This window comes from Brachyhypopomus gauderio, chromosome 11, assembly GCF_052324685.1.
Source record: "Brachyhypopomus gauderio isolate BG-103 chromosome 11, BGAUD_0.2, whole genome shotgun sequence".
In the NCBI taxonomy this organism is placed as follows: Eukaryota; Metazoa; Chordata; class Actinopteri; order Gymnotiformes; family Hypopomidae; genus Brachyhypopomus; species Brachyhypopomus gauderio.
In genome coordinates, this window is record NC_135221.1 from 11,992,948 (window position 1) to 12,018,408 (window position 25,461).

Below are 25,461 nucleotides of genomic sequence, written 5' to 3' on the forward strand. Positions count from 1 at the left end.
CACGTAACAATTTATTAATATAAATAATTTATATCAAAACATATTCCTTGAGTTTGTACATCTCACTTAGATTTAGCTTTATTATGTCATATAAAGCAATATAACATGAATGCATTTTTTTTCTCTGGAGAAATTCATGTTTCACACAGAGATACATTGATTGTGGCACAACAATGTTTAGTCTTTTTGTACTTCACAAAATGCACTGTATACATTTCCAGTGCAAGAATTTAAATCCAGTACAGCACAGGAATCTACATTTTTTTTTCTAATGCAAAACAGAAAAAGGATTTTGAAGGTTAATAGTAAAAGTGAATAGGTTAGTAATAAAACTGCACTCACACGTAAAGGATCACACAGTCAAGAAGTCCCAATACAGGGTATCAGTGATGTTGCTGAACCCCTTTCATCTAAGATATATTATGAAGGATCTGCTCCTAACTTAAGGTGAAACAGAAAGGTGATATAACTGGTCAGTGTTAGCCATTTACACAAATAAGGATCAGTGATGTGGCACAGCCATCAATTACAATATAAAAACGGTCCCCAGAAATAGTGTGCATATACAATTTTGATTTCTGAGTAAACTGAGGACAAAGTTGAAAATTTATTTGCCAGTTATGCATCTGTGGCAGCAATCCACTGCATGTTTGGGAGCATGCATCATGTGGGCACAATAATCTTTGGGCTGCATGGTCCTAAAAAGACTGAGTTCATGTGTATGGTTCCCAGGCAGCATGCATTCTATCATACCGCTGTAGATGAGGTCATTTGCCAAAAGGTGTCAATGTAAACATGGAAATGAGAACACAGTTCTATTGCCTCTGCTATCCATACTGCAGTGATACAGAAATACAAAGAACATAAAAATCCAGCCTGATCCTTCACAGTTTTTACATTAAAAATATCAATATTCCCAAATACCCAATGTGATACCCATGAATTTGACAAATGTAATTATATGTCACTGTAACAAGAGCATAAAAGAATAACAAATAAACTGTGCAATGTATTTTCACTTGGTGTAAACATGGTGCAGTAATGAATCTAACAGCATTTCAGGTAATCTGATGGCGAAGCAAAGGAGATGGAATGGAAACTTCACACACCCATAATTCTTCTTCAGGGATCAGGTGCATCATCACAGGACCTCTACAAGACAAGATAAAGGGAACCCAGGGGCAATGTTACTATACCCGCAGGTTACAGGCCTTAAGGTTTCAACTAACCAAAACGACCAAATAACAAATACCAAAATAACGCTCAAAGTTTATATGCCAGCATTATTCATGCAGCAGACAATTTGGCTCAGATACCATGCTTTATGTTTTACAAACATTTGGACATATATGTTCAACAGAAATACTTCTTCTTCATGTTATATTTTCATGTAATATGTAATCTTTCACATCCAATTAGAACATTGTTCTAGAACTGCTATGTCAACTGATTTTGTGTTACCTTCTGTGTTGATCTTCATCTTGGGCTGGGATGGTGCTTCCAGTTACACCCAGAACTTTAGATGTCTTGTCTGCTTTGAGGCCCCCCTCCAAAACAACCGTTATACATTCTGTTTTGGGTTCTGGGGCTGGGTCCAGCATACTAGCATGAAGCCCTGCTAGTTCAGCTGGATTAGGTGCTTCTCCAAGTGCATGACTTTGCACTAATGGCAAATGCTCTGTGACCACTGGGATCTCCTCAGCCAGAGTAATTGGAATGGCTTCTTTCTCAACTGCTATTGGGGTAGCTGGTTCAAGAGATGCTTTATCTGTTACTGGAGTAACCGAAACCTCTTCAGCCGCTAGCACAACAGTAGCATCCTGTACTGTTGCCTCTTTAGCAACTGTGGCAACAGTAGTTTCTTTTGTTGCCAGAGTAACTGGTGCTGTATCCATTGTTGCCAGGGTAACTGGTGCATCAGCATCCAGAGCATCTGGAGGTTCTTCTGGTTTTTGTATCTCAGCCTGGAATGACCTCAACTGGAATGACCTCTCCAACAAATACCACCAATGGCTCTTTCAACACAGAAGCGGCCGACAGCTCTGTGTTTACCTGGGCCACTGCAGAAAGACCAACCATCCAGAATCATTCATCATTCATCAAGTGAAAGAAAAAAAAACATGTTTTTGGTGGATAAGGGTTACACATGGATTCATTTACAATAAAGACAAACATATGGTGAAATTATTGTAAGATCTTTTTTGGAAAGAAAACTCACTTTAAACTGTACCACTCAGTAAACCAGTAATCACTGAATATACATGAGCTACCATGCTTTGAGGTCATCTTTCTGGAGTCAAAATATCATTAAGGATCATACAAATATGAATGGCCCATTTATGTGAATGGCCTGTTTCATGGAATGCAGAAAGACCAAATGTACACTTATTGCAATACGTCAGAGAGATAAGCAGTCACCACTGAGCAGATACACAAACAGATATGATGATCATTCATGACCTATTTCATGCAAGAATGCAACAGGTTTATAAAATCCCAATACTGACATTCAGAAATATTTTGTTTCAAGGCATAGTTAAAAGTGGATATATATGCAGAAAGTGTAACTTCAAAACAAGGCTTTGAAGCTTGTGGAATGTCATGTCTCAATTAGCAAAAAAAAAAGATCAAATTAAGAGAGAAACACAGAACAGAGATCATTGTGTTAACACTTTTATTAATGGCTTTTATCCTATTGAGCACTTTGATTACAAAACTAATTAACACTTCAATAGAAGCAATTTAAATAGCCACTTTGGTTTCTTGTTAATGTCATAAGGAAAAGAATAGCACACCATCACACACACACACACTGGTGATACATTTACATGTCACAGCCCATAATAGCAAAAGACCAAGAGTTAAGTTAGGGTATATTTATTACAGTACACTTGCATGCACCAAGTGACATGCATAAATACATCAGCATAGACCCTTACATCTGCACATAGGTGCGTTTTCGTGCATTTAAGAGGAGCCATGGCAGGTTAAAGCACTTTTCAAGGCTAGATCAAAAAGAGTGAGGCTGAGTAGAAGTGCAGAAGACAGAACACGTGTGAGTGACAGAACAGAAGTTGATATGAGGAAAAATTAGGACTTCTTGCTGAGAGGGACATTTTGGTCTCGTTAAAAAAAAACCCAGGCAACTTCACAGTGAGGTTTATGACATCATCAAGGTCATTAATGGTTGTTCACAGCAGCATGAGCTGCAGATGCAGCTGAGTAAATATGATTAACAAGGAAGCACTTGCTACTCTGACAGGGCAATTCCATCCACACAGGAACCATACATATATATTAATCCATCTTTATTAACTCCAGTAGTTTTCCCAGAAAAAACATTTTATTAACAGAGAAACCCAAGAACTAAAAGAAAACCACACTCTACACACATTCAGAATTGACAGAATGCAATTTTTTATAAAACCCTAGTGTAGATAAAGCACCCTTACACATTAGTCCAGTGCCCCTACAGTTAGAACACACAACACACAGACTGTGTGAGCTAAACGACCGATGCAGTCAAAGTGCTTGCTGCTCATGGGTTTGCCGTGTGTGAAGGTGTGACATTAGTGTACCCAGGGGCACATTTTTCCAGTATGCTATAAATGTGTTTGTTGTACGTGTCTTCTTGCGCATGTGCGTTTGTGTGTGTGTGTGCCTGCCCTATTTAAACTACATTAGGACTCTGTAGTAGGAGCTTCTGTTTCCGTCTGCTCAGTTGAGCCTGCAGGCGTACCATTGCTCATGGCTGTAGGCTCCTCCAGATCGGTGGTGTCTGGTTCCTCCACACCCCTGGTCTCCACTACAAGGAGCTTGGGAGCTTCGAATGCCTCCGCCGCACTTTCCACTTCCTCTGCGATCACCTCCACCTCCCGAGCCACCGCCTCCACGTCTTCGGCCGTTTCCTCAACGACCGTAGCTACCTCGACAACCACCTCTGCTGCCTCAGCGATGGCTTCAGCAACCGTCTCCACAACAGTCTCCGCCTCCCTTTTGTTAACTTCCCCAGCTAGCTTAACAAGCCCCGCCCCCTCTCCGACAGCCTCGGTTGGAGTCTCTGCCACCTCCTCACCTCCTTCACGTGGATGCAGAAGAAAAAGAAATCCATTACAGAAAGATCACATTCACATCCTCCAGTGTATAAGTTCACATCACACACAATGACAACCCCATCATTCCCTCATTTATATTCTCACAAACCTCATTTTTAGAACACAAATATTACATCCCAGCTAAATATCACAGGGCTACCATCAATCTTAGACATTTCCTTGTTTTATATCCCTCTCACACACACATATCCCCTCCCCTCACAACAGCAGACAAATAATTTGAACAAAGTGTGATTGAGCAAATATTGACAAAATATGCAGAGGTAAAAAGGAAGAAGTCTTGGTATGTGGGGGATGGGGGTTACCCTTAGCGTCTCTCCAAAGCTACTAGTAGCAGTAACTCAAGCGCCCCACCAAAGACTAAACTGGATTTGTTGTGCACATTTAATGAATCCAAGAGGGCTCAGATGTATTGCAGAAGGAAAGCCGTACACCAGGGGTGTCTAACTCCATTTAGGTAAAGGGCCACATTACACTCAACAGTTCAACGACTGGTGGACTAGAATAAAAAAATAAAAACAAACAACAAAAAAACATGACACATCTTAGCATTAATCAATAACACATTAACAACTCCTCTTAAACGTTTCTATTCATCTACAAGGTACATTCAGGATGCACAAAATGAACATACTAAATCACTGAACGTGCTGCAATTCACTACCAAAAAAAATCTACACGCACATAATTAGAATAAAGTGACGGAACCAGAATGTACAGAGTGAATCTACAGAGACTAAAGTGGATTTGGTGTGCATTTTTAATGAATCCATGAGGGAAACGACGTGATGGTTACATTGCTTCCTACAATAACTTGAAAGCTTGACAGTAAAATGTTAAGACACGAGGTGTCACAAGGTTAATTAAAAACGATATGCAAGCCATGCAGCAGTGCAAGAGGAGTATAGAACTGGAGCAGAAGCAGAGAATATTAGACAGTGCAGGACGGAGTTAGCAGTACTGTGGCAGACAGAAGACACAGATCCAAAGCACCCCGACAGATGATAATAGGTGAAGAGTCTCATCTGCCCCAGTAAATTACTCTGGAAAGAGTAAGAACACAGAAACAGTTAGAAAAGTTATGTAGAACAGTACACAGAACAGTTTCAGATATAGAAGTACATTAGTGTTTACCAGTTCTTTTTAAGTTTCAATGTCTTCTCATTTTACTTGACTGCATACACACTACCTATGTTAACCAAACATCTGGAGGTGTACTTATGGTAATCTATGGCAATCTGATAGCATCAGCACAACACTCGTGGCAGACATTCTGCCTCTTTCTGCACAGGCACTTTAGAAACAGCCTTTGGTTTCCTCTTAAAGGGTCCTTCTTTAAAGTGAGACCAACTGATGGGTAATTAGGTTGTGGATGATTAACAGGGTGTTGAGAACAGGAGAAGGTCAGAGCATAGAGAGAACGGGTCAAGAGGTGCACGAAGAAGTGAAGGAGGCGTAAACCTGGTTCTGATAAACAGGAGCACTGACCAACAGGATAAAGATTTAGTTTAAAAACGGGACGGGCTTCCATCTGTGTAAACACAAACACAGCACTGCAAAAGACACACATCCTGACAAAGTTCAGGTGAACCATGCCAACGTAACTAATTTCTTTGCTCTCTAAAGGTTTCACCAGTATTGTTTCCAATACAAAAACACACTGGCTACTGATGGACTTGGCTGAATCACATGTGTTGCAGCAGGAAAGTCCTAGACCAGGGTGCCACATTACACTCAGGTGGGCCAGAATAAAAAAATCCCCAAAACTCATTAATCTAAAACACATTAACAACTCCTCTTAAATGCTTCTACTTATCTACAAGGAAAATTCTAAATGCACAAAATGAACATGCAAAATAGAAAACATACAAAAAACTGCTAGGTGTACAAGCCTATTGAACTCTTTAAAACAGGAGATTTCCACTTTTTGACGAATTGCCCGATATACTCCAAAATGTTTAATATTATTCAATTACGATTTGGCAACAGCTTCCCAGTGTGTTAAAATACATCTGTTAATTTCTGGAAAATAATCTTTACCGCAGTAATCAGGACAATGGCACAAAGTGAACCGTATGGCCTGAGTTTCTAGATTTCTACATGATAATAGCTTTCTCAAATGATGCACAATGCATGCAGGGCTCCATGTTGTAATGCCTCAAAACTAAGCCTATCCTGTCACTGAAACTTGGATAAAACTCTGCAGTGTTTCAGTGATTCAGCCTTTCAGTGATCAGGGAGTGAAGTGGTATAAAGTGAAACCATGGCATTGTGCTGAGTGGAGTCCTATTATCACAACTACAATTACAAGGACATAACACATAAAAGACATTAGGAATAAAGGGTTTGGATAAATCTTTGTGGGCTAATGACTATATCAAGAGTCTGGTAGGAAGCTTTCTATAAATTTGGTTGCAACCCTTTGCCTGCTGGACACAGTGTTAGAAATACATTCCTTGCTGCAGAGAGAGAAAGTGACCTTTTATCTCCTCATGCTCTGCAATCACTCAAGCGTTTGTCATTGCAATAACTAATTAGCCAGCTGTCTGGTTTTGGATCCACCGTGTAAAGTACCAATAGGCCAGAAAGAATTCTATTAAACACGGCTGACCTGTTTCAAAGTGGAAGTGACCAGTGAGAAGGAGAATTATGTTACTACCAAATAAATGTGCAAATGTAATGATCTGAGTGGGTAGAGGTGCAGACTCACCTGTCGGTGACCAGGGTTTGGGGTGCAACTCTCTCTTAGGCCGTGTCTGGATCTCACTGATTCTCTCGGCAAAACGAGCACTGTCTGAAATCAATGTGCTGTAGCCCTACACATTCAGAAACAGCAAGCACATCAATTACATTCCCTCCGCCCCACCAGATCCAAGTCATGTGACCCGAAACCCTGAGGCATGGGCAGAACTCACGTAGGCCGCGGCACCAGTTAACGCTCCGCCACACAGGATTACATAAATCCAGTTCTCGCCTGAGCTACCAGGAACTGACGACATGAGTCTCCGAGGAACTACTGGGGTGGAGAAAGAGAGAAAGAAGGACACACACACACAGAGTTGTTTTTCAAGGGGTGTAAATCAGTGTTCCTCACTTGCAATTGTACAGAACACAGACTTAACTGAAAAAGCTTTATGAAACACTCGTGCAAGCCATCAGCTGAGGCTAGTCTGTTATTTTTAATGTAGAAATACATTTGGTTGGCCCAGTAAAATATGCTACAAATCATATGTATATTTTGCCCTTTGATATTTAAGGGATCGCAGCCTTATTCGTACTGGGTCGGTTCCTGCAGATATTACATGTGGCATCCGTGATATGTACAGCCAAATTTCTCCACTTTATTTTTAGAGATGTTATCATCAAAAACTGCACAAAAAAGCATTACACAAACCAGCACTATCTTAAAATGCATTCTGTATTGGCAAATAAATGTCAATCTCTGAAAATACACATATAAATATTAAGTTAACCTGCATATATGGTATATTCTTGTTCTCCTTTTGGCCTCTCTGATTATGATTACATCAGCAGTAACATCCCTGGGGCAAATGCTGTGTTTACTATGGCGCAACTTGGACTCGTCTCAAAACTGCAGTCCAGTCAGTGTCTCCCTTATCAAGTCACACTACAAATGAACCTGGTAGTGGCCAGACTGACACTGTGGTCACATGAAACCGTCATGACTGAGATGACATGCTGGTCCAGCTTTTGTAGGAAGTCCCAGTTGCACATAATCCCATAAAATATGCATTTTCCAACCTGTCATGGATCTAATATCGGAGCAGACAGAGAACCTTGATTACGAGGCTCTGTGCGTGCACTGCAAGTAATGCTTCCTGAATATTGAAAGCTGCCCAGTGTTATGGAAACAGCTATATCCTCACTTAAAAAATAATGCACAGCATGTTTATTTCCCTTTTATACCCAATGTCCTTATTCCTCCTGAACTTCAGAGATTTATCATAAATGTTGAAAGACCTTAGCAAGCTTCCTCAGAACATTTGCCCATTCAATCCAAAAGGTCATAATGGAGATTTCGTTTCAAGGGCAAATCAACTACTGTTGCCAGAGGATCTACACAGGGGTATTGGGTGATGCTGCATGCTTACAGACTTGCAGCCAACAGACAACTTGCAGTATTGACATTTCGCGTAGCTATCTGTACATTGAATGATACAATTATTGTTGATATTAATCAAGCTTTTTGCTTCCCACAATTAAACGAACAACTCCCTAAAATCAATGAATAATCAAGATGAAAAATCGTCATCTCAATACTAAGAAAAAACTATTCACACACGCACACACACACACGCACGCACACGTGCACGCGGTCGGTCGGTCTCGGTCTCTCTCTCTCTCTCTCACTCACTCACCACAAAGTCTAGGGTGCAGTAGTATAACTTAGCTAGTTAGATAGCTACATTTTGGTATCTGGCTCATTTGATACACTGTAATCTGTCACCCAACCTAACTAGGTTAATTTGTTTAAACTGCGTTACGGTTTATGACGGATGTAGGATTATAGAAAGCTAGCTAGCTCGACACTTGGCTAAATCGGAAACCATGCAATCCTTAGTAGGTTGACCTTCACGTCCCCTACAGTGGATGTCATGTAAAAGTAGTTTTAATAATTCCGATCGACATGTTTAATCTTCACTAAAGAAACATCATGGACTTTTTTTCTATTTCAACCAACTGTTAAGACGAAAAATGACTCACTGCATAAAACACAGGAACCCTGCTGCCTCACTAACTCGGTACTAACTCAGGAGTATATTAGTATAAGTAACAACTGAATTGATACGTAAATAAATGGCCCTCACCATCTCTGTTTAAGTTTACCCGATGCGTCAGAGACTTGCGGGCCAGGGGCCAACACCTTTGCCAGGCCACTCTGCACAGAAACATCGCCTCGTGCGTCCTTAATGCCCAGGGAGGAATGCAGCACGAGCGCGGCACTGTGACCGAACAGCAGTGCGCGAGAAGGGGGCGTGTGCGTTAGGGGAGGAGAAACACGCTCACTTCTCTCCCGAATGACACGCACGTACGTTTTAGCCGTCCCTTTCTGGCTGCATGTCCGAAAAAGATCATACGTGGTATTTAGAAAACAGAACAGTTACATTAGTGCGTGTAATGTTAGCAGTGCATTGTGCAGCTTCCTGTGTGCATTTTATGTCATATAGTATGTGTAAAGGAACGCCAAAGGCATGCATTTTATTGTTATTTAATAATGGATGTTATGTTCGACCCAGTACTTTACAAGTATTGGGTTTCATTTATGCCAAATGAAAGAACGCTGCTGTTGGAGCTCCGGGCTGAACAACAAACAACGAATATTACCTATTTTTGTTCTTGGTTGTTTATATATTTGTTTCCAATGGCGAGCAGAGGATGAGGTCTACCAAACGGCCCACACTCAATATACTATTGTATACAATTCCACAATGCTCTCTAGTTTTCTTGCGCAAATTTTAAAACACTATTATTTATACTATTTTTAGAATAAATAGTATATATGGTATTGGAATTCAAAAGTCTGATTATTTTAATTTCAAGTAACACAACTCATGACATTGTTTCTGCTTAAGTGTCATGTAAGGCCACTAACAGCATGTAATGTATTGTAATATAACAATGGCAGAATTAATCATGTCACATTATTCCATATTCATAATGACCTCCCAAATACACACTGTCCTGATACACTGATAACTTGGTCATGTTTTACACTGTGATGGTGTCTGAAGGAATGTGTCAAAAATGGGGAACAAGTAGTAGTTAATACTTAAACACCTTTATTACATAATACTAATGCTCACCCCAGACCACTGGACTGTACACATTCAGAGAGAAAAAACTGACAACATATCTGAAGAAGCTTGTTCCAAACCCTGTGGAGAGAAAAGCAGGAGGGGACACAAATGAATACATAAGCATATAATGGAGCATTATGGGAAAGTGATTGCAAGTATCTTTTAATGCTGTAAATACCATCCTCACCGTTTAATGTTTTAAATATTTACTTAACATAAAACTAATATGATACTCTTACATCATCCCCTGAGAAAATACATGTAAAATCAGCTGTTTATTGCCAAGAGTTGATGTGCCATTTGATGAGGTAATATTGGTGCTTACAGGTTGCTATGAATTACGAAAGTCCATTTCTTGTTTTGTATTCCTGCACATCATCGCTGTGCTGCTTGAAGAGCTATGTAGGCACAAAGATCATGCATTTTGCTGTGGTTTTTCATATACATTATGTCAAAATGTAAAAAACATTGAGTGCATTAATGTTGTAGCATTACCAGTGCCCACAACACAGCAGTGCTCCCAAATGCCAGTCCTACTCGAAGCATATTTGGTTTGGAGTAATCTGGTTTGGTGAAAGTGAAGGCATTTCTGCAGATAACTGTAAAGCAAGAAAGGTAAATTAAATGTACAGAGGAAAAGAAGATTCTTCCATCTACAGCTGCACCACATGACAAAATATTTTATTGTAATATGACATATATCCTACTGGTTAATCCATGGTTAGAGACTTTACTTATGTTAAAGGTTAAAACAGAATAGCGAACATAGCTAAGGTACAGAACGTCACCTTTCATCTGTGTATGACTTAATTCCAGCACCTGTTTTTAACATGGACGTGCTGGACGCCAAACTTGGTAAATGCAATCGGTTGGGAAAAGATCAATAACAGCTCGTATTGAATTGATGTGAGTTAGCATATTAGCATCTCAAACAACTAACAGCCGATTACGTAAAACATGCCAGATAATGTAGGCAGCTATCTAGTTAATCTACGCCTACACATGTCAAGTACATTATAAAGTGCCGTGTATCAATTACCCACCACACTGACAACACTATTACTTGTTACCGCTACCTAATTAGCTAGACAGGCTAGGTTAAAGTAAGGTCAGTACTTCAGGCCTACACTGAAGGTGTTAGCATTTCAAGTTAGTCATGATAGCAAAGTTGCTGTTATCATTTGAAAATTAAATTATGTCCACAGATACGCAACGTTTAATACTTACTCTTATTCAGTGGTGAAGCACGTAATAATAACCGACCGACGGGCATTTTGATACCGTTTAGTGAGAGTACGCGCCACCCCAAGGTTGCTAGCTAGCTCGATGCTTGGATGCGCCACTCGCTGTGCCTTATGGCAGGCAGAGCAATCGATTACGAGCAATCGATAAACGCTGATCGTAGTTGCGTTACAAAGCCATCAGATGAAAACGCTAAAATTTTGCTACATTAATCCTCATATGATACAACACAAGTAATTAAAAGGTACAAAAAATGTGTTCCACATGATATTTAGCGCTACTCAAAAAAGACAACGTAAAATTGGAGCTTAGAAAATAATAAAATTATCAGTTTAACAGTCTTTGGAATTATAAGCGAACAATTATGTAAACAAACAAGTATGTAACAATAAATTCTAAGTTGTATTGGAAACAAGATGTAGAAAAAAACATGCGTGTTTTGCGCACGCATGCGCACACGGTGGTATGTTCCGGAGAGAAGCTGAATCGCCATTTTGCTAGTGAAGGGGGCCTTCTGTCACCACGTGAAGACGAGGAGCCCGAAACTGAAGTTCGGGTTTTTTTTTACTAGTAGACAATCCAAGAGAGGATTGCTTCAGGACAACTACAGTTCTGATTAATGTTATAGCAAAGTTACACGGGCCATTCAATAGCAACGATGCCCTCAATAACACTGCCGCCTAAAGAAAACGCTCTCTTTAAGAGAATATTGGTAAGTTGTGAGAGATTTGCGGACCAACCGAAAGGGGCTGTGGGCTCGGCGGCGTGTGTCAGGTCGCGTTTGGCTATTTAAAGGTCGGGCGCTGACACGAACCGAGAGCGCCGAGGCGGCGGCAGCGTGGCCGGGCACCCTAGATGTGGAGATGTGGGTGTCTGGTGTTGGGGGCTCGTTTTAACGGTCGCTGCGCGTGCCCACAGTCGGGTTAGCTAGCCGGCTAACTCAACTCGCCAAGGCTGCGCGTGCCCACATTAGCTAGCAGGCTAACTCAACTCGCCAAGGCTGCGCGTGCCCACAGTCGGGTTAGCTAGCCGGCTAACTCAACTCGCCAAGGCTGCGCGTGCCCACGTTAGCTAGCCGGCTAACTCAACTCGCCAGGGGTTGCGCGTGCCCACATTAGCTAGCCGGCTAACTCAACTCGCCTCACGGAAAGTTGCCGTCGCTCAAGTTGCGAAATGCAGTCGCCAGCCAGTTCGCACAGCCAGCTAACTCGCCGTTGCAGCTTACCCTAAAAATTCAACGTTTGTTTGTTTGTATAAACAATAGACCAACCATTCAATGAAACTTAATGATTAAGAAGTAGCCAGCGACTGTAGCCAACTGTCTACTCATAACATGAGACCACGGGAGTTTTATTCGTGTAGTTTTGCTAGCTGTCTTGTCCCTGTGTGGTGCATAATTAGGTGAATTAATGGAAACAAAGCGTGTTTGTCGGGTCAGCTGGCTGGGGAGTGTTGCGGTGATGTTGCTGAGAAGCTCGTTAGCTTGGATGACAGCTTGTAGGTAGCCACAGTCTGCAGAAGTGTTGCTGGCTGGCTAACAGTTGATTCCTGAGATTGGGTGATCTCTGGCCAAAATGAAGCGTGTTGTTACTTTCAATGAAAAAGTGGAGTGATGCTTGTGCTAGCACATCTAGCTAGCGATCTTGTATTTACTGGTCTGGAGTAGTTTTCCTCAATGCATATGTTGACTTGGGCCTGTTTTCAGTATGTGAAAGCCACGCCTCTAATTAGCTGTGAAATGTATCTAAATATTTTCATCAGGCTAGCACAGTTCCTGTTTATTGAAAAAACACAAATTCGTTATAAATTGAGAGGCTTGGGTCAATGTTTTAATGTGGTGCTTTGTGATAACTGCAGCAGATAAAGACTTCTGAGGCAGGGGATATGGAAACCGGTCATAATAATCATAATATATTCCTCTGTCTGTTTTTCTGAGATGTAATTATCTGGTTTGAGGCCCTGCTTGTCCTGTAGTCTAAGTGGTGCTGCGGTGTTGGACAGGACTGCTGCCCTCATGATAAGCTTGTGCCAGAGGGACATTCCTGCATGTCACTCTCACGTGAACATTTAGCAGGCAGCTCCTTGGTCACCTAAATTGACCAGTGTGCATGGGAATTTATAATCTGCATCTCTCTGTGCTAGACAGCTTTCTGGAATCTGGAGTTCTTAGAAGATGCACTGATCATGTTGCATGTAATGAGGTCTGCACAATAAACATCAAAGTGTGTGCGAAGCAGCTTCACTCACAGTGAGGGCTTTCTTCGTGTTTAGATAGAAGACTTGGACGCCTTAGTTGATGAATCAACTGCTTGTCCCATGAGTTGCATAGGAGGAGACAAGTTCAGTGTGTACCTTGCAAGACTTTTGATTTGCAGTGGACTCAGAAAAGCTTCAGTAAATTTTTTTCCCCCTTTCTCTCACTCTCTTTCGTATACATCAGAGGTGCTACGAACACAAGCAATACAGAAATGGTCTGAAGTTCTGCAAACAAATCCTTTCCAACCACAAATTTTCAGAGCATGGAGGTAGCTCTTCCCAGTCCTAACACTGTTGAATTACATAAACCCAATTTTGATCCAGTGCATATTTTCATCGCTCTGCCCACCTTTGCACATACCCCCCCCTGCAGAAACTCTGGCCATGAAGGGACTGACTCTGAACTGTCTGGGGAGGAAAGAGGAGGCCTATGATCTGGTCAGGAGAGGCCTTCGCAATGACCTGAAGAGTCACGTCTGTATCCTCCACAAAGCTTATGGGAGCCTCAGACAAACAATCCCTGAGTTATCACATGATTGAATTGGACAAGTCGTTTTAATATAGGCATGGAAAAGCAAATGTCTGTACTGACTGTAGCTTCCTGATGGACATATGTATGTAACTTGGCAACTGTGGGCTAGCTGTACCATTTCCTTGACACCTCCCCATCAGGTTGGCACGTGTATGGTTTGCTGCAGCGGTCGGATAAAAAGTATGATGAAGCCATCAAGTGCTACAGAAATGCCTTGAAATGGGACAAAGACAATCTGCAAATCCTGAGAGACCTCTCACTCCTGCAAATCCAGATGAGAGACCTGGAGGGCTATAGGGTAAGAGAGAACGACATCAGTGTTTGAGGGATGTGTGGAGACGGGCGGTGCATTGTACTGAAAAAATTGATTATTCTTGTTCTTTATGTAATGTCTCTTAGGAGACCAGGTACCAGCTGCTGCAGTTGAGACCAGCCCAGAGAGCTTCGTGGATCGGTTACGCCATTGCCTACCACCTCCTACAGGACTACGAGATGGCCGCAAAGATAGTGGAAGAGTTCCGCAAAACCCAGCAGGTTCTGGTCACGTTTGCATCCTATCTTGTTGGCGTCGTTCTTGCCATAGCATTGTGAATTGCTAATATGAACCTTTGCATCGCATGAGAAAGAAAATGCATTTTATTACTTATTTATTTGTGTGTGTGTGTGTGTGTGTGTGTGTGTGTGTGTGTGTGTGTGTGTGTTTTTGCGGGCATGCGCATCAGACCTCCCCAGATAAGGTTGACTATGAGTACAGTGAGCTCTTGCTGTATCAGAATCAGGTGTTGAGAGAGGCGGGCCTTTTCAGAGAGGCTCTCGATCACCTGAGCGGCTACGAGAAACAGATCTGTGACAAACTGGCTGTGGAGGAGATAAAAGGTGTGTTGAGTGCTTACTGAAGAGCTGCTGACACTGATTTACAAAGGGATTCTTTTCAAGAAGATAATCTTGTTTGTGTGTGTGTGTGTGTGTGTGTGTGTGTGTGTATATGCGTGTGTAGGGGAGCTCTTGCTAAAGTTGGATCGAGCTGATGAGGCCACTGAGGTCTATCGCAGACTGCAGGAGAGGAACCCCGAGAACTGGAGCTACTACCAGGGACTGGAGGGAGCACTGAAACCAAGTACGCGCGCACGTACATTCATACATACATCCAAGATGATTTATTTGTTTACTTTTACCATGTGTCCTGTGCATTGTCACTCTATGCTTCCTGACTGTGTGTGTGTAGGGAATGTTGAGGACAGGCAGCAGATCTATGAGGATGCCTGTGTGAAGTTCCCTAAAGGTTTAGTTCCCCTCAGAATGCCACTCAACTTCCTCACCGGTCAGTTCCAGTTAGGCATGGTCTTCTCAATTTGAGCTTTTTGGGTTGGTTATGTGGGTTCTGTTGGTCAGTAGGTCTGTTGGAGTGGTGTGATTTAAAACATATTGTAAGAAATATATGTTCTATTGATGTTTCATGTTTTTTTTTTATTTTTATTATTATTATTTTTTAAATTATTTTATAAATTTGCCATTAACAAAAAAATTTTGGCTTAACTAAGTTTCCACAAGCTACTTCATTTGGTTTGGAAATGAAGTCATGAGTAGTTTCTGATGAAGGCTTTGGTGTGGCTGTGCTCAGGAGAGAAGTTCAGGGAGTGTCTGGACCGTTACCTGAGGATGACATTCAGCAAAGGCTGCCCTCCACTCTTCACCACCCTCAAATCTCTCTACCACGACAAGGAGAAGGTGAAATGGAGAGACGGATGCAGGGCTATGGGGGTGGGGGGTCAGAACAAAAGAGTGGGATTCTCAAACCCTTGGCGGTGATCACGTTGAGACTTTCTCTCTGGCCAGGTGTCGATCATCGAGGAGTCAGTGGTCAGCTATGAGGCCAGTCTGAGGAGCTCTAGAATGTTCAGTCAGAACGGTGAGTAAACCGTCCACGTCCACATCTGATAACGTTAAAAGTGCATGTGCTATAAATGCATTAGTGACTAATAATTGTACAACTGCGTCTGAAAGCATTGCTTGGGCAGGCGTCCCTACTCTGCGTGTTACAGCCGAGTGTGCTGTAAGTTTGGGCACGTTTCAACTTGCTCATTAAGAAGTGTGCTTAACAGAACCTTCAACTGCTGTGGTCAAATGAACGGTGGGCAGATAGAAATTAGTAATACTGTGTGTGTGTGTGCGCAGACGATGGGAAGACGGAACCTCCCACCACTCTGCTGTGGGTTCAGTATTTCCTCGCTCAGCATTTTGACCACATCGGCCAGCACACCGTCGCCCTGGACTACATCAACGCCGCCATCGATAGCACCCCCACACTTATAGAGCTCTTCCTCATCAAGGCCAAGATTTACAAGGTACAGGCACGCAGACGGCTGCACTGATGAGGGCAGAGAGGTGTTAAAGGTCATGCTGTTGAAGATGTGTCAGCAGGGGGTAGTTAGGGTTGGGGCAGGCCAGTGTATACCCCTCCATCTCTCTCTCTCTCTCTCTCCCTCTCTCTCTCATATCTCTGTTTTTTCTTTCTCTCCATCTGTTTTCCTGGCTGTAGCACGCAGGGAACATCCGGGAGGCGGCCCGCTGGATGGACGAGGCCCAGGCTCTGGACACTGCTGACCGCTTCATCAACTCCAAATGCGCCAAGTACCTGCTGAAGGCAGGCTTGGTGAAGGAGGCTGAGGAGATGTGCTCCAAGTTCACACGGGTGAGTGCGTGCGTGCGTGTGTGTGTGTGTGTGTGTGTGTGTGTGTGTGTGTGTGTGTGTGTGTGTACATGCCCATGGGCTTGTAGTAAGCGTGTGTGTGTGTCTCTGTCTTCACTTGGAAATGTAAACATGTGTGTTTGTTTTCCAGGAAGGCACTTCAGCCGTGGAGAATCTGAATGAGATGCAGTGTATGTGGTTTCAGACTGAATGTGCCTTGGCTTACAAGGCCATGAACAAGTACGGGGAGGCGCTGAAGAAATGTCATGAAATTGAGAGAGTGAGTGAGCAGCAGAATTCACCTCCATCTTTACTCTTAATCCTCATCCATCTTTGTTTTTCTCAAAAAAATGTTCTTTGTCGATTTCTCTGTCTTTGCTTGTTCCCTGGTCCCTGCAGCACTTTGTCGAAATAACGGACGACCAGTTTGACTTCCACACGTACTGCATGAGGAAGATGACACTCCGCTCGTACGTGGCTTTGCTGAAGCTGGAGGACGTTCTCCGCATGCACCCCTTCTACTTCAAGGCCGCACACACGGCCATCCAGATCTACCTCGACCTGCACGACAACCCGCTCTGTGACGACAACAAGGAGTCCCAGGCAGACAATAGTAATGAAGTGTCCACATGCACCTGCACACGCATGCCTGCCCCCAAAGTCATTAACCAATAGCGTTTAGAGGACAGGCAGGATGGATGGTAGGGGAGGGAGGTAGAAAGTGTTTGTTTTTGTGTGATGTTTTCCTTACGGTCTTAATTGGGCTTTTATTTTTAAGCAAACCTGACTGATAAGGAGCTGAAGAAACTAAGGAACAAACAGCGGCGAGCACAGAAGAAAGCTCAGCTGGAAGAGGAGAAGAAGAACGCCGAGAAGGAGAAGCAGCTGAAGAACCAAAAGAAGAAAAAAGAGGAGGATGAGGAGGAGATAGGGGGGCCTAAAGAAGAGCTCATACCTGAGAAGCTGGTGAAGGTGAGGTGGGGCAGGTGTGTGTAGTGGGGCTGAGGGGCTCTGATGTAGGGGGCCAGGTTGGGGAAGCTGAGGGGCAATAATTGGTTTTCTACTTTGCTACTACTTTTATTGGGTTTTTTAATGTTCTTAGTGTTGGGTTCGGTAGGTTATGGGGGTGTTCTGTGGGTTATATGGGGGTTTTGTGTCTGGTTCTGTGGGTTATATGGGGGTTTTGTGTCTGGTTCTGTGGGTTATATGGGGGTTTTGTGTTGGGTTCTGTGGGTTATACGGGGGTTTTGTGTCGGGTTATGTGGGTTATACGGGGGTTTTGTGTCGGGTTATGTGGGTTATACGGGGGTTTTGTGTCTGGTTCTGTGGGTTATATGGGGGTTTTGTGTCTGGTTCTGTGGGTTATACGGGGGTTTTGTGTCGGGTTCTGTGGGTTATACGGGGGTTTTGTGTTGGGTTATGTGGGCGTTTTGTGTTGGGTTCTGTGTGTTTTGTCTTGTGTGGCTGGAGCTGACTGTTTGGTTCCATAGGTTGAAAACCCCCTCGAGGAAGCTGTGAAGTTCCTGACTCCTCTGAAGAACCTCGTGTGGAATAAGATTGACACACACCTCCTGGCCTTTGAGATCTACCTCCGCAAAGGTGAGCAGCAGAGGTCCCTTGAGCACAGGAGCCGCTGAGTTGAGGTCAGCAGACTCTTAGCTGCAGTGATGGTGCTGCGTGTGTGTGTGTGTTTCCAGAGAAGCATTTGCTGATGCTGCAGTCGGTGAAGAGAGCCCACGCCTTGGAACCTGACCACCCTTGGCTCCACCAGTGCCTCATCCGCTTCTTCAAAGGAGGTACACACACACACACACTCTGTAACAATCTGTATTGTGCTCATCACGTGCATTTGAAGTTCTCTTCTCCTACCAGTACACCTGTAATTCAGAGGTGGTGGGTGTGTGTGTGTTTTCACAGTAGCTGACAATAAGGGTCTTGCCCCACCTGTGCAGACTGTTCTAAAGAAGGAGATTGCGCGTCTGTTTGGTGACTGTGATCCCAAGACCTATAACAAAAACTTTTTGAGCAAGCATGCCGGCTCCATACCCCACAGAGTAGCAGGTACGGCACACACACTGCCGCCAGACTGCTGACTCACCCCCCAACCCCCCCCTGGGGGCACGATGCCGGCCATTTCATTTTTATGTATTATTATATATGCTGATGTGCGGATAGTGTCTAATTCATTTGTACTGATAATTCCCGTGTGTGTGTGTAGCTGCTAAGATGATGGTGTTTCTGGACCCCTCCACTGAGAGTATGGCTGCTGAGCTGGCTTCCTCTCTGGACGAGTCCCTTACTGGCCGGAGCATAAAGGTACTTGTGCTAGTACGACAACACGCTAATATTTTTACACCTGTTTAGGCAGACCTTTTATAATCGCTCTGCTAAATGTTTTTCTCCCATTTTTTTTCCTACAATTGTGTGTGTGTGTGTGTGTGTGTGTGTGTGTGCGCGCGCGTGCGACCGCACATGATAGATATGCACGGAGGTTTTGCAGGCCCTACGTGATGGTAGCCTGGGCTCAGGACAGCAGAAAAATCTGGAATCATATCGCATGTCCTGCCATGCCCTCTACCCCTACTGTCTTGCCTTCATGCCCCCTGGTTACCAGGACAATGCTGTTATAACAACCAATGGAGACCTGTCATCTGGTGACCATGAGGACATGACCAACGAGATATGAGAGTGGGGTTTTTGTTGGTTTGTATTTTTTGGAGGGGGGGTGGGCTTGGGGGGTTTTTTTGTTTGTTTTTGTTTGTTTTTTGGGTTTTTTTGTGTGTGTGTGGCCAGCTGCCATTTCAAGACCAGAAGGCGTAAGAGGTTGTGACTCTACTGTGGTAACGCAAGCAGGACTGAAACTTCGGACAGATGAGCAAGGCACAGGGTGACGGGGAAACAATATCCGTTTTATGGTAGGATTTGTTTTTGTTTATTTTATTTTTCTTTTTTTTTTTAACATGGCTAATGACTACTCCTAAACAAATAACCGATAAATGGTATGTTTGCGGAGAGTGGATCGTGGATGAAGATGGCTAGTGATGAACTCAATGCCACACATGCACCTTCTTCTCATGTTTTTAAGAATAATTTATATAATAGAATATTAAAAGGAAAAAAAATGCTATGGACAAGCAATACTCTTGGTCCTGGTTCGACATGGGTGGTTGTGTGCCAAACCTGTAGGGCGGATCTTAAGATGGTGGCAGTAACTGTTGCTAGTGACCTTGGAGGATGGAGGGAGTGTTTATAAAGACTTGCACACATTTGCTGAACAAAAAGCGTTTCCACCGACGGTGGGGGTGGGGGACACGGATGTGCAGCTTCTGTTTCACCCCTTTTACTTTGTCTCATTTTCTCTTCCATCATCTGAACTTGGTTATCCAGTGAATGTCTGAATGGTGATGATAGCTTTTCAAGGACTTGCATAGAAATGTTTTATTTTGACCACGGTCCTTTGCCTTTTTTTCCCGTCCTGCTGGGGGTTTTATTTTTTTTCTTTCATAAAGTGGTTACAATTCGTATTTTCCATAAAGTGAGCCTGTCGATCACACAGCTGTCTGAACTCCCTTTGACACTCGCAAAACAGTTACGAATAAAATTAACTGAATTCAAGTCGCTGTCATCATACATGATATACATGGGCTTTTATTTTTTTGGATCGCGATTTGCTGTCTGCTCTGAAAATATCTACCAAGTTTACTTATGTAAGCGTTCTGCACTACCATATGTCCTTTGTTTTTTGTTTGTTTGTTCCTTCTGCATTCAATCTTGAGGTCTCAAGCTGTTTTACTCCGAGCCTTCAGTTGTTAGCCAGAGTTCGCTAAAGCCGGGATGCGAGAGCTCCACCCCATCCTCGCTCCTTGTGCAGACGCTGAAAACTCAGGAAGGTGTGGTCCAGGTACAGGTAGGTGGTGAGGAACTCTGGGAAGTCACTCTTTTGCACCAGCTCCAGAAACATGCTAAGGGCTGTCATCAATCTTTCTTCATCTCTGTGAACAATGAGAGACAGGGACTACTGAGGGAGAACGCTAAACCCAGAGGCATTGTGGTCTGTTCTGTTAATCGCAACCATATGCACTGATATTTTACTGAAGTTTGGTCATTGTACCGGTGTGTCTGACAGTGTGTTGCTGCCCTCAGATCAGCCACTAGGTCCTGTGCCAAGCTCCTCACCAACCCACAAGTCACTGTCCTCCCATCATCCTCCAGTTTCACCTGGTGCCGGATCCACTGCCACACCTGAGCAAGATAGACATAAAGTCAGAAGTTGGTGGTGAAATGTGAATCCAGTGGTTATACTCCTTTTACTGAAACCACCCAACCCACCTGAGATCGTGAGATCTCTGCAGTGGCAGAGTCCTCTACCTGGCCCCTGTAGAAAAAGTGCCCTCTTCCTGCCAAACATAATATATACAAACTGTTTACATAAGGATGCAATGTATATAATAAATTGCCATTACAACTACACACTGCAACCCCTCTTTTGTGCAATTTAGCAGCCAGTCTCTATAAATCACTTAGTTGATTGAATAGTTAACAGATGACTAACACACACTACACAGGATTTTTTTCTAACGATGGAACTAAGGAGTGTAGATAAATTTGTTAAGCTAATAATCACCAAGCACTTGAGTTTGACTTCAGTTACACCCTTCTCATCAGGCTTGTAAGCACCCATCAATTAGCAGTAGCATCAGGTGTTTGGGGGTAAACTCCCTGTTACTCCCCCCACCACCAACCCACCATCACCTGAGAGCCAGGCCTCGATGAACAGCACACCCACAGCAATGTTGTATTTCAACCCATTCAATGTCACTCCACCCTGCAGAGAGACACACTTAAGACTTATAATGTGAAGGGTTATGCAGAAAGTGCAAACTGTTGACTTGTAGGCTAAATGGCACCATGTGACACTTTTATAGGTAGTTTTTTTCTGAGCCAGTCCTTGGGAGTCTGGACAAATTTGTCCAGGCTTCTAGCACAAATGTATCTGAAATTCAAGGTTTATAAATGGCTGTTTCAGGTGCACTGAAATGTGGATCAACATTCTGCACAAACTTATGGTTGCAGTGGAAAATGCTCCTTTAACTATGTCCGCACTGGTTTGCTTGGTGTTGCACAACTCCCTTTCCCAACATGCACATTTTGTGCTCTGTAGTGTCTCTCTTGGAGCTAGCTTGCAGGAGATCCACTGACCGCTGGCATAATCAAGAGGTCTTCGGGGGTCACAGTGAGGCCAGGCCGCAGCTGGTGGAGCTGGTTCTGGCTCTGGGAGTGCTGCTGAAACAGCTGTGAGTTGGGGGAGGAGGCCAGAGACACACATGAGTATATATCAGTGCTGTTACATAATACTAAAAACACTCCTTGCTCAGAGAGCCAAAATGCTAATTTATACATCCCAGTGACGACTTGTGGAGATATCAGTGTGTAACCCAAATGGGACTCACTCTTTGCATGGGTTCAATCAGGTTCATATCATACACCATGAAACCATCAACTCCTGCCTTAATTTCCAGCAGCTTTAGCCTGAAGAAACAGAAGTGTAAATGGAGATTAAATGGTACACAACGTCTATCCCTAGTGTTGGGTTATTGTGAATATTAAGAAAACTAGACAGTGACAAGTGATCAGTGTTTGTGTGAAATATTAAGTGTTTAAAAGATGGGGCAAAATATTTTTTAAATAACAAAAAGACCTTGCTCTAGGCATGAAGTATATAAGATTGTTTAGCAGACTAAGATGGTGCAAATGTAGGTCAGTTTGCTGTTTCTTACCTGGTGACAGTATTCACTACAGTCTTGTAAAGGACACTCTCGCTGTCTCTGGGCAACAGCAGCGCTGCCATGCCACCTGTAGCCAAGGCGCCCCTGCGATGACACGTCTGCACCAGCAGGTCCATATAGCTGCGCAGGAAACGCTTTTCCATGTTCACGTACTTGCTGCGATCAGGGAGCAGGAAGTCTGGCCGATGACCTGGTGAGGGAAGAAGAGCAGTTTCGCCATAACTGTCCCAGATGTTACTTGAACCTTCTGCTCAAGTCATCACTGGAGTTCTTAAATGTAAATACTGACCAAATTTGTTTACGAAGGAAGCAGAGTAATCCCAGATGCCACAGTTCAAACCGGCAGAGTGCTCTCGTAGTTCGAAGAGAATCTCTTCCATTTCAAATGAGGCCAGGACACACTCTATAAGAACTGTTGCTTTGGTGCAGCCCACTGGCAAGCCAAGCTATCACAGAAACACACACACAGCATATCACAAGTGTGAAAAGCAGGACATGCAGAAAAATGAACTTGAGCAAAAGCATAACTTCTTTACCCTGTCTTCTGCCCACAGAAAAACCTGATTCCACAGTTTTGCCTCCAGATAGCTCTCAACCTAAAGACGAAAAAAGATTTAGCAAGCCACTACTTCAGGAGAGCTAAACAACTTCCAACCAATATAACCAGAGCAGTTGATCATGGCATTTTGCATAAAAAATCATGTAAATGATTTACTCAGAGACTGAGTAGGAAATATCCATGTCACAGCAGAACATTACACCAAGATCAGTGGTTATGTCTTCATAATTTTTGTTGTGTCTTGTAGATTGAATTTCATTTTCCTTTGTCTTTGTAGCTTTATTGCCTGCTTTAAAGGAGAATTGAAGCCTTTGGAATAGACTATTTTCTGATCATTGATGATATTTTCTGATCAGAGACTGACCTTGGACAGGTAGAAAAAAGGCCCACTTTCAGTTTCAAACAAAAGCTTTGCATTATGGAACATGAGCAGGCCAAAATCAAATAGTGGACCTGGGACCTCATGGCCATTCACCTATGTAAACACATGTAGACACACAAACACACACCCTGTTTAAACCTACAAGACAATGTGATCATATGTAGCAATAATGGCACTAGATTAACATTCAGGTGCTTGTTAGTGGTAATCAAACCAGTCGATCTTAGAGATCAGCACCAGCATGTTGCTCTCCACCATGTTCCAGGCACGTGGGCGGAGCATAAGGACCGGAGCCTGAGATATGGGTGGAGCATCTGTTTGGGGGGCAGGAACAAATGTTGCAGGCTTTAGTAAATCTACCAGAAAACCCATGAGAAATTAATGAAATTCGGATCCTTACGGGTTCCATATGGTTCAGCATAAAACAAAGCAATCTATAAATAGGCACAGTAAAACTTGCCATCAAACTGGTTGTGAACAGCCTGGTAAACATTATAGATGCCTTTAATCTGATTGTAGTATGTTGGGCAATTGCCATCATCAAAATCTACCTACAAAACATAAATTAGTAACACACACAAACAGATACACACATTTGTATACCAAATGAGGTTTTTTATATACCCCCCTTGTTTTTTTATATTTTTTCCCATACAAGGGCACAAGAGGGTAGCTCTTTATCGAGCACTATCCGAGAGCAGTACTTTACATCAGTGTCCTTATTTGTTGTTTCTTACTTGTAGTCCTTGGGCTGGAGATCTGAGGCCCTGTATCAGACGCTTTGTATCAGAGGGTGAAAGGTCACCGACATCCACATGTCTGCATTGTAGTCGGAGAGGTACAGGGTTGACTCTCCAAGTGGGGTCATCGCGGATGTGAGCGGTGTCCTTCCTGAAGTCTGGCAGCTCTCCTGTCAGATCTAGCTGAACCTTCCGAAGAGTTCTCACCTTAAGGACCTTGGACATAAAATGGGGAAATGTCTCCGTGGCTCTCTTGGACAGCTATATGCACGCTAAGCTTTTAAAGAAAAAAAAACATAACTGGGATTCACTAATCATTTACAGCTGCAATTATTACTTTGCTAAAACATCTTAACGCATAGGTACACTCTGGTAAAAACTTGGTTAATGTATGATTTTCAGCTGTTTTGTGCTCTTTTCACACACTAATGTAGTTAGAGCAATTATACTCTGATAAGGCAACATATATTGTGAAAAGCGCTATACAAATATATTTGATTTGATAAGGTAACCAATTATGAAGTCCCTGAACATTAGGATACACACACAGTTTAGTATAGGCCTATAAACATTTAAAAGAAACATTTCCTTATACACATGAATATGAACCATAAAACATTGCTGCCACTGAAAACATTGTGCATTTCTCTCAATATTCTGCACCTTGTCGACCTCTGGTTGGAATGTGGAACACAAATCAGACAGAAACCGCAGAGCCTCAGTTGTGAAGAGCGTCTGAAACTCCCTGGAAAGCCCCGGAGGACATGGCTCCAGATTAACACCTTCCACACCTTTAGGTTCCTGTGTGGAAAGGTGAGGTGAGGGTTTGGTTTTTTCCCCTTGGTAATACTGCTGCAGCATTAAGGTGCTCAGTTAACACGAACAAAGGTCTAACTGTATTACGTTACTTTTCTCCTGCACTAAACCACAGCTAAAACAAACCAATCAAAATACTAAACTGAAGATCTCACAAAATTTGAAAGGTTTAATATTAGTTATACTTTGAATATATTAAATAAATGTTAAATAGGATTAAAGATATAGCGTTTTTAAAAGCCAACAAATTTGGAAGACTTGCCAGCATTCTTCCAGGACGTTCGTTGCTCCTGAAATGGACTTTGGTGCGGGTCATTACCCTTTTGTAAAGCCAAACATGTAATAGTTGTTTCTGTTTGTCTTTACTTATTTTATTTTCTTCTGTGTCTTGTGTGAAAAAGGTTTGAAATAAATTATTTTCAATCACCACATGTTTTTTAAGAAATGCTTTTAATCTTGAAATTGTTGAATATAACTGAACAAACATGTAAAACGTATATAGTGCGATGAACTGAATAAGTGCAT

The 25,461-nt window shown here is 42.8% G+C and overlaps 4 protein-coding genes across 7 annotated transcripts; 1 reads left to right on the plus strand and 3 right to left on the minus strand.

Moving 5' to 3' along the window:
- Positions 1–70: 70 nt before the first annotated feature.
- mgarpa (mitochondria localized glutamic acid rich protein a) lies at positions 71–9,123 on the minus strand. Of its 2 annotated transcripts, none has more exons than XM_077021972.1 (6): positions 8,945–9,123; positions 7,031–7,128; positions 6,826–6,931; positions 3,740–4,078; positions 1,462–2,060; positions 71–1,152 (listed from the first exon to the last, which is right to left on the minus strand). In XM_077021972.1, the coding sequence occupies exons 1-5, from the start codon at positions 9,027–9,029 to the stop codon at positions 1,960–1,962; spliced, it is 729 nt and encodes a 242-aa protein (XP_076878087.1). In that variant the 5' UTR covers positions 9,030–9,123; the 3' UTR covers positions 71–1,152; positions 1,462–1,959. The 2 variants fall into 2 exon arrangements, with proteins under 2 accessions (XP_076878087.1, XP_076878086.1); XM_077021971.1 differs by having other exon boundaries at positions 81–1,152; positions 7,031–7,131; positions 8,945–9,115.
- An 811-nt stretch (positions 9,124–9,934) lies between these two features.
- ndufc1 (NADH:ubiquinone oxidoreductase subunit C1) lies at positions 9,935–11,321 on the minus strand. The gene is made up of 4 exons (XM_077021979.1): positions 11,162–11,321; positions 10,430–10,533; positions 10,260–10,332; positions 9,935–10,012 (listed from the first exon to the last, which is right to left on the minus strand). Exons 1-3 carry the CDS (start codon positions 11,205–11,207, stop codon positions 10,273–10,275), a joined length of 210 nt encoding a protein of 69 aa, XP_076878094.1. The 5' UTR covers positions 11,208–11,321; the 3' UTR covers positions 9,935–10,012; positions 10,260–10,272.
- Positions 11,322–11,660: 339 nt separating this feature from the next.
- On the plus strand, positions 11,661–20,268 carry naa15a (N-alpha-acetyltransferase 15, NatA auxiliary subunit a). 2 transcript variants are annotated; one of them, XM_077021963.1, is made up of 20 exons: positions 11,661–11,888; positions 13,617–13,701; positions 13,806–13,910; positions 14,105–14,262; positions 14,364–14,498; positions 14,687–14,840; positions 14,962–15,081; positions 15,190–15,285; positions 15,586–15,692; positions 15,801–15,873; positions 16,140–16,309; positions 16,504–16,656; positions 16,805–16,933; positions 17,053–17,266; positions 17,432–17,625; positions 18,144–18,252; positions 18,351–18,449; positions 18,574–18,714; positions 18,872–18,969; positions 19,133–20,268. In XM_077021963.1, exons 1-20 carry the CDS (start codon positions 11,835–11,837, stop codon positions 19,337–19,339), a joined length of 2,601 nt encoding a protein of 866 aa, XP_076878078.1. In that variant the 5' UTR covers positions 11,661–11,834; the 3' UTR covers positions 19,340–20,268. The 2 variants fall into 2 exon arrangements, with proteins under 2 accessions (XP_076878078.1, XP_076878077.1); XM_077021962.1 differs by having other exon boundaries at positions 11,662–11,888; positions 18,571–18,714.
- ugl (ureidoglycolate lyase) lies at positions 19,525–25,453 on the minus strand. 2 transcript variants are annotated; one of them, XM_077021964.1, is made up of 15 exons: positions 25,199–25,453; positions 24,784–24,921; positions 24,118–24,336; positions 23,841–23,931; positions 23,618–23,694; positions 23,363–23,473; positions 22,976–23,035; positions 22,729–22,885; positions 22,431–22,629; positions 22,104–22,182; positions 21,853–21,945; positions 21,406–21,478; positions 20,983–21,050; positions 20,765–20,895; positions 19,525–20,645 (listed from the first exon to the last, which is right to left on the minus strand). In XM_077021964.1, exons 1-15 carry the CDS (start codon positions 25,421–25,423, stop codon positions 20,477–20,479), a joined length of 1,890 nt encoding a protein of 629 aa, XP_076878079.1. In that variant the 5' UTR covers positions 25,424–25,453; the 3' UTR covers positions 19,525–20,476. The 2 variants fall into 2 exon arrangements, with proteins under 2 accessions (XP_076878079.1, XP_076878080.1); XM_077021965.1 differs by lacking the exon at positions 25,199–25,453 and having other exon boundaries at positions 24,784–25,030.
- Positions 25,454–25,461: the final 8 nt, after the last annotated feature.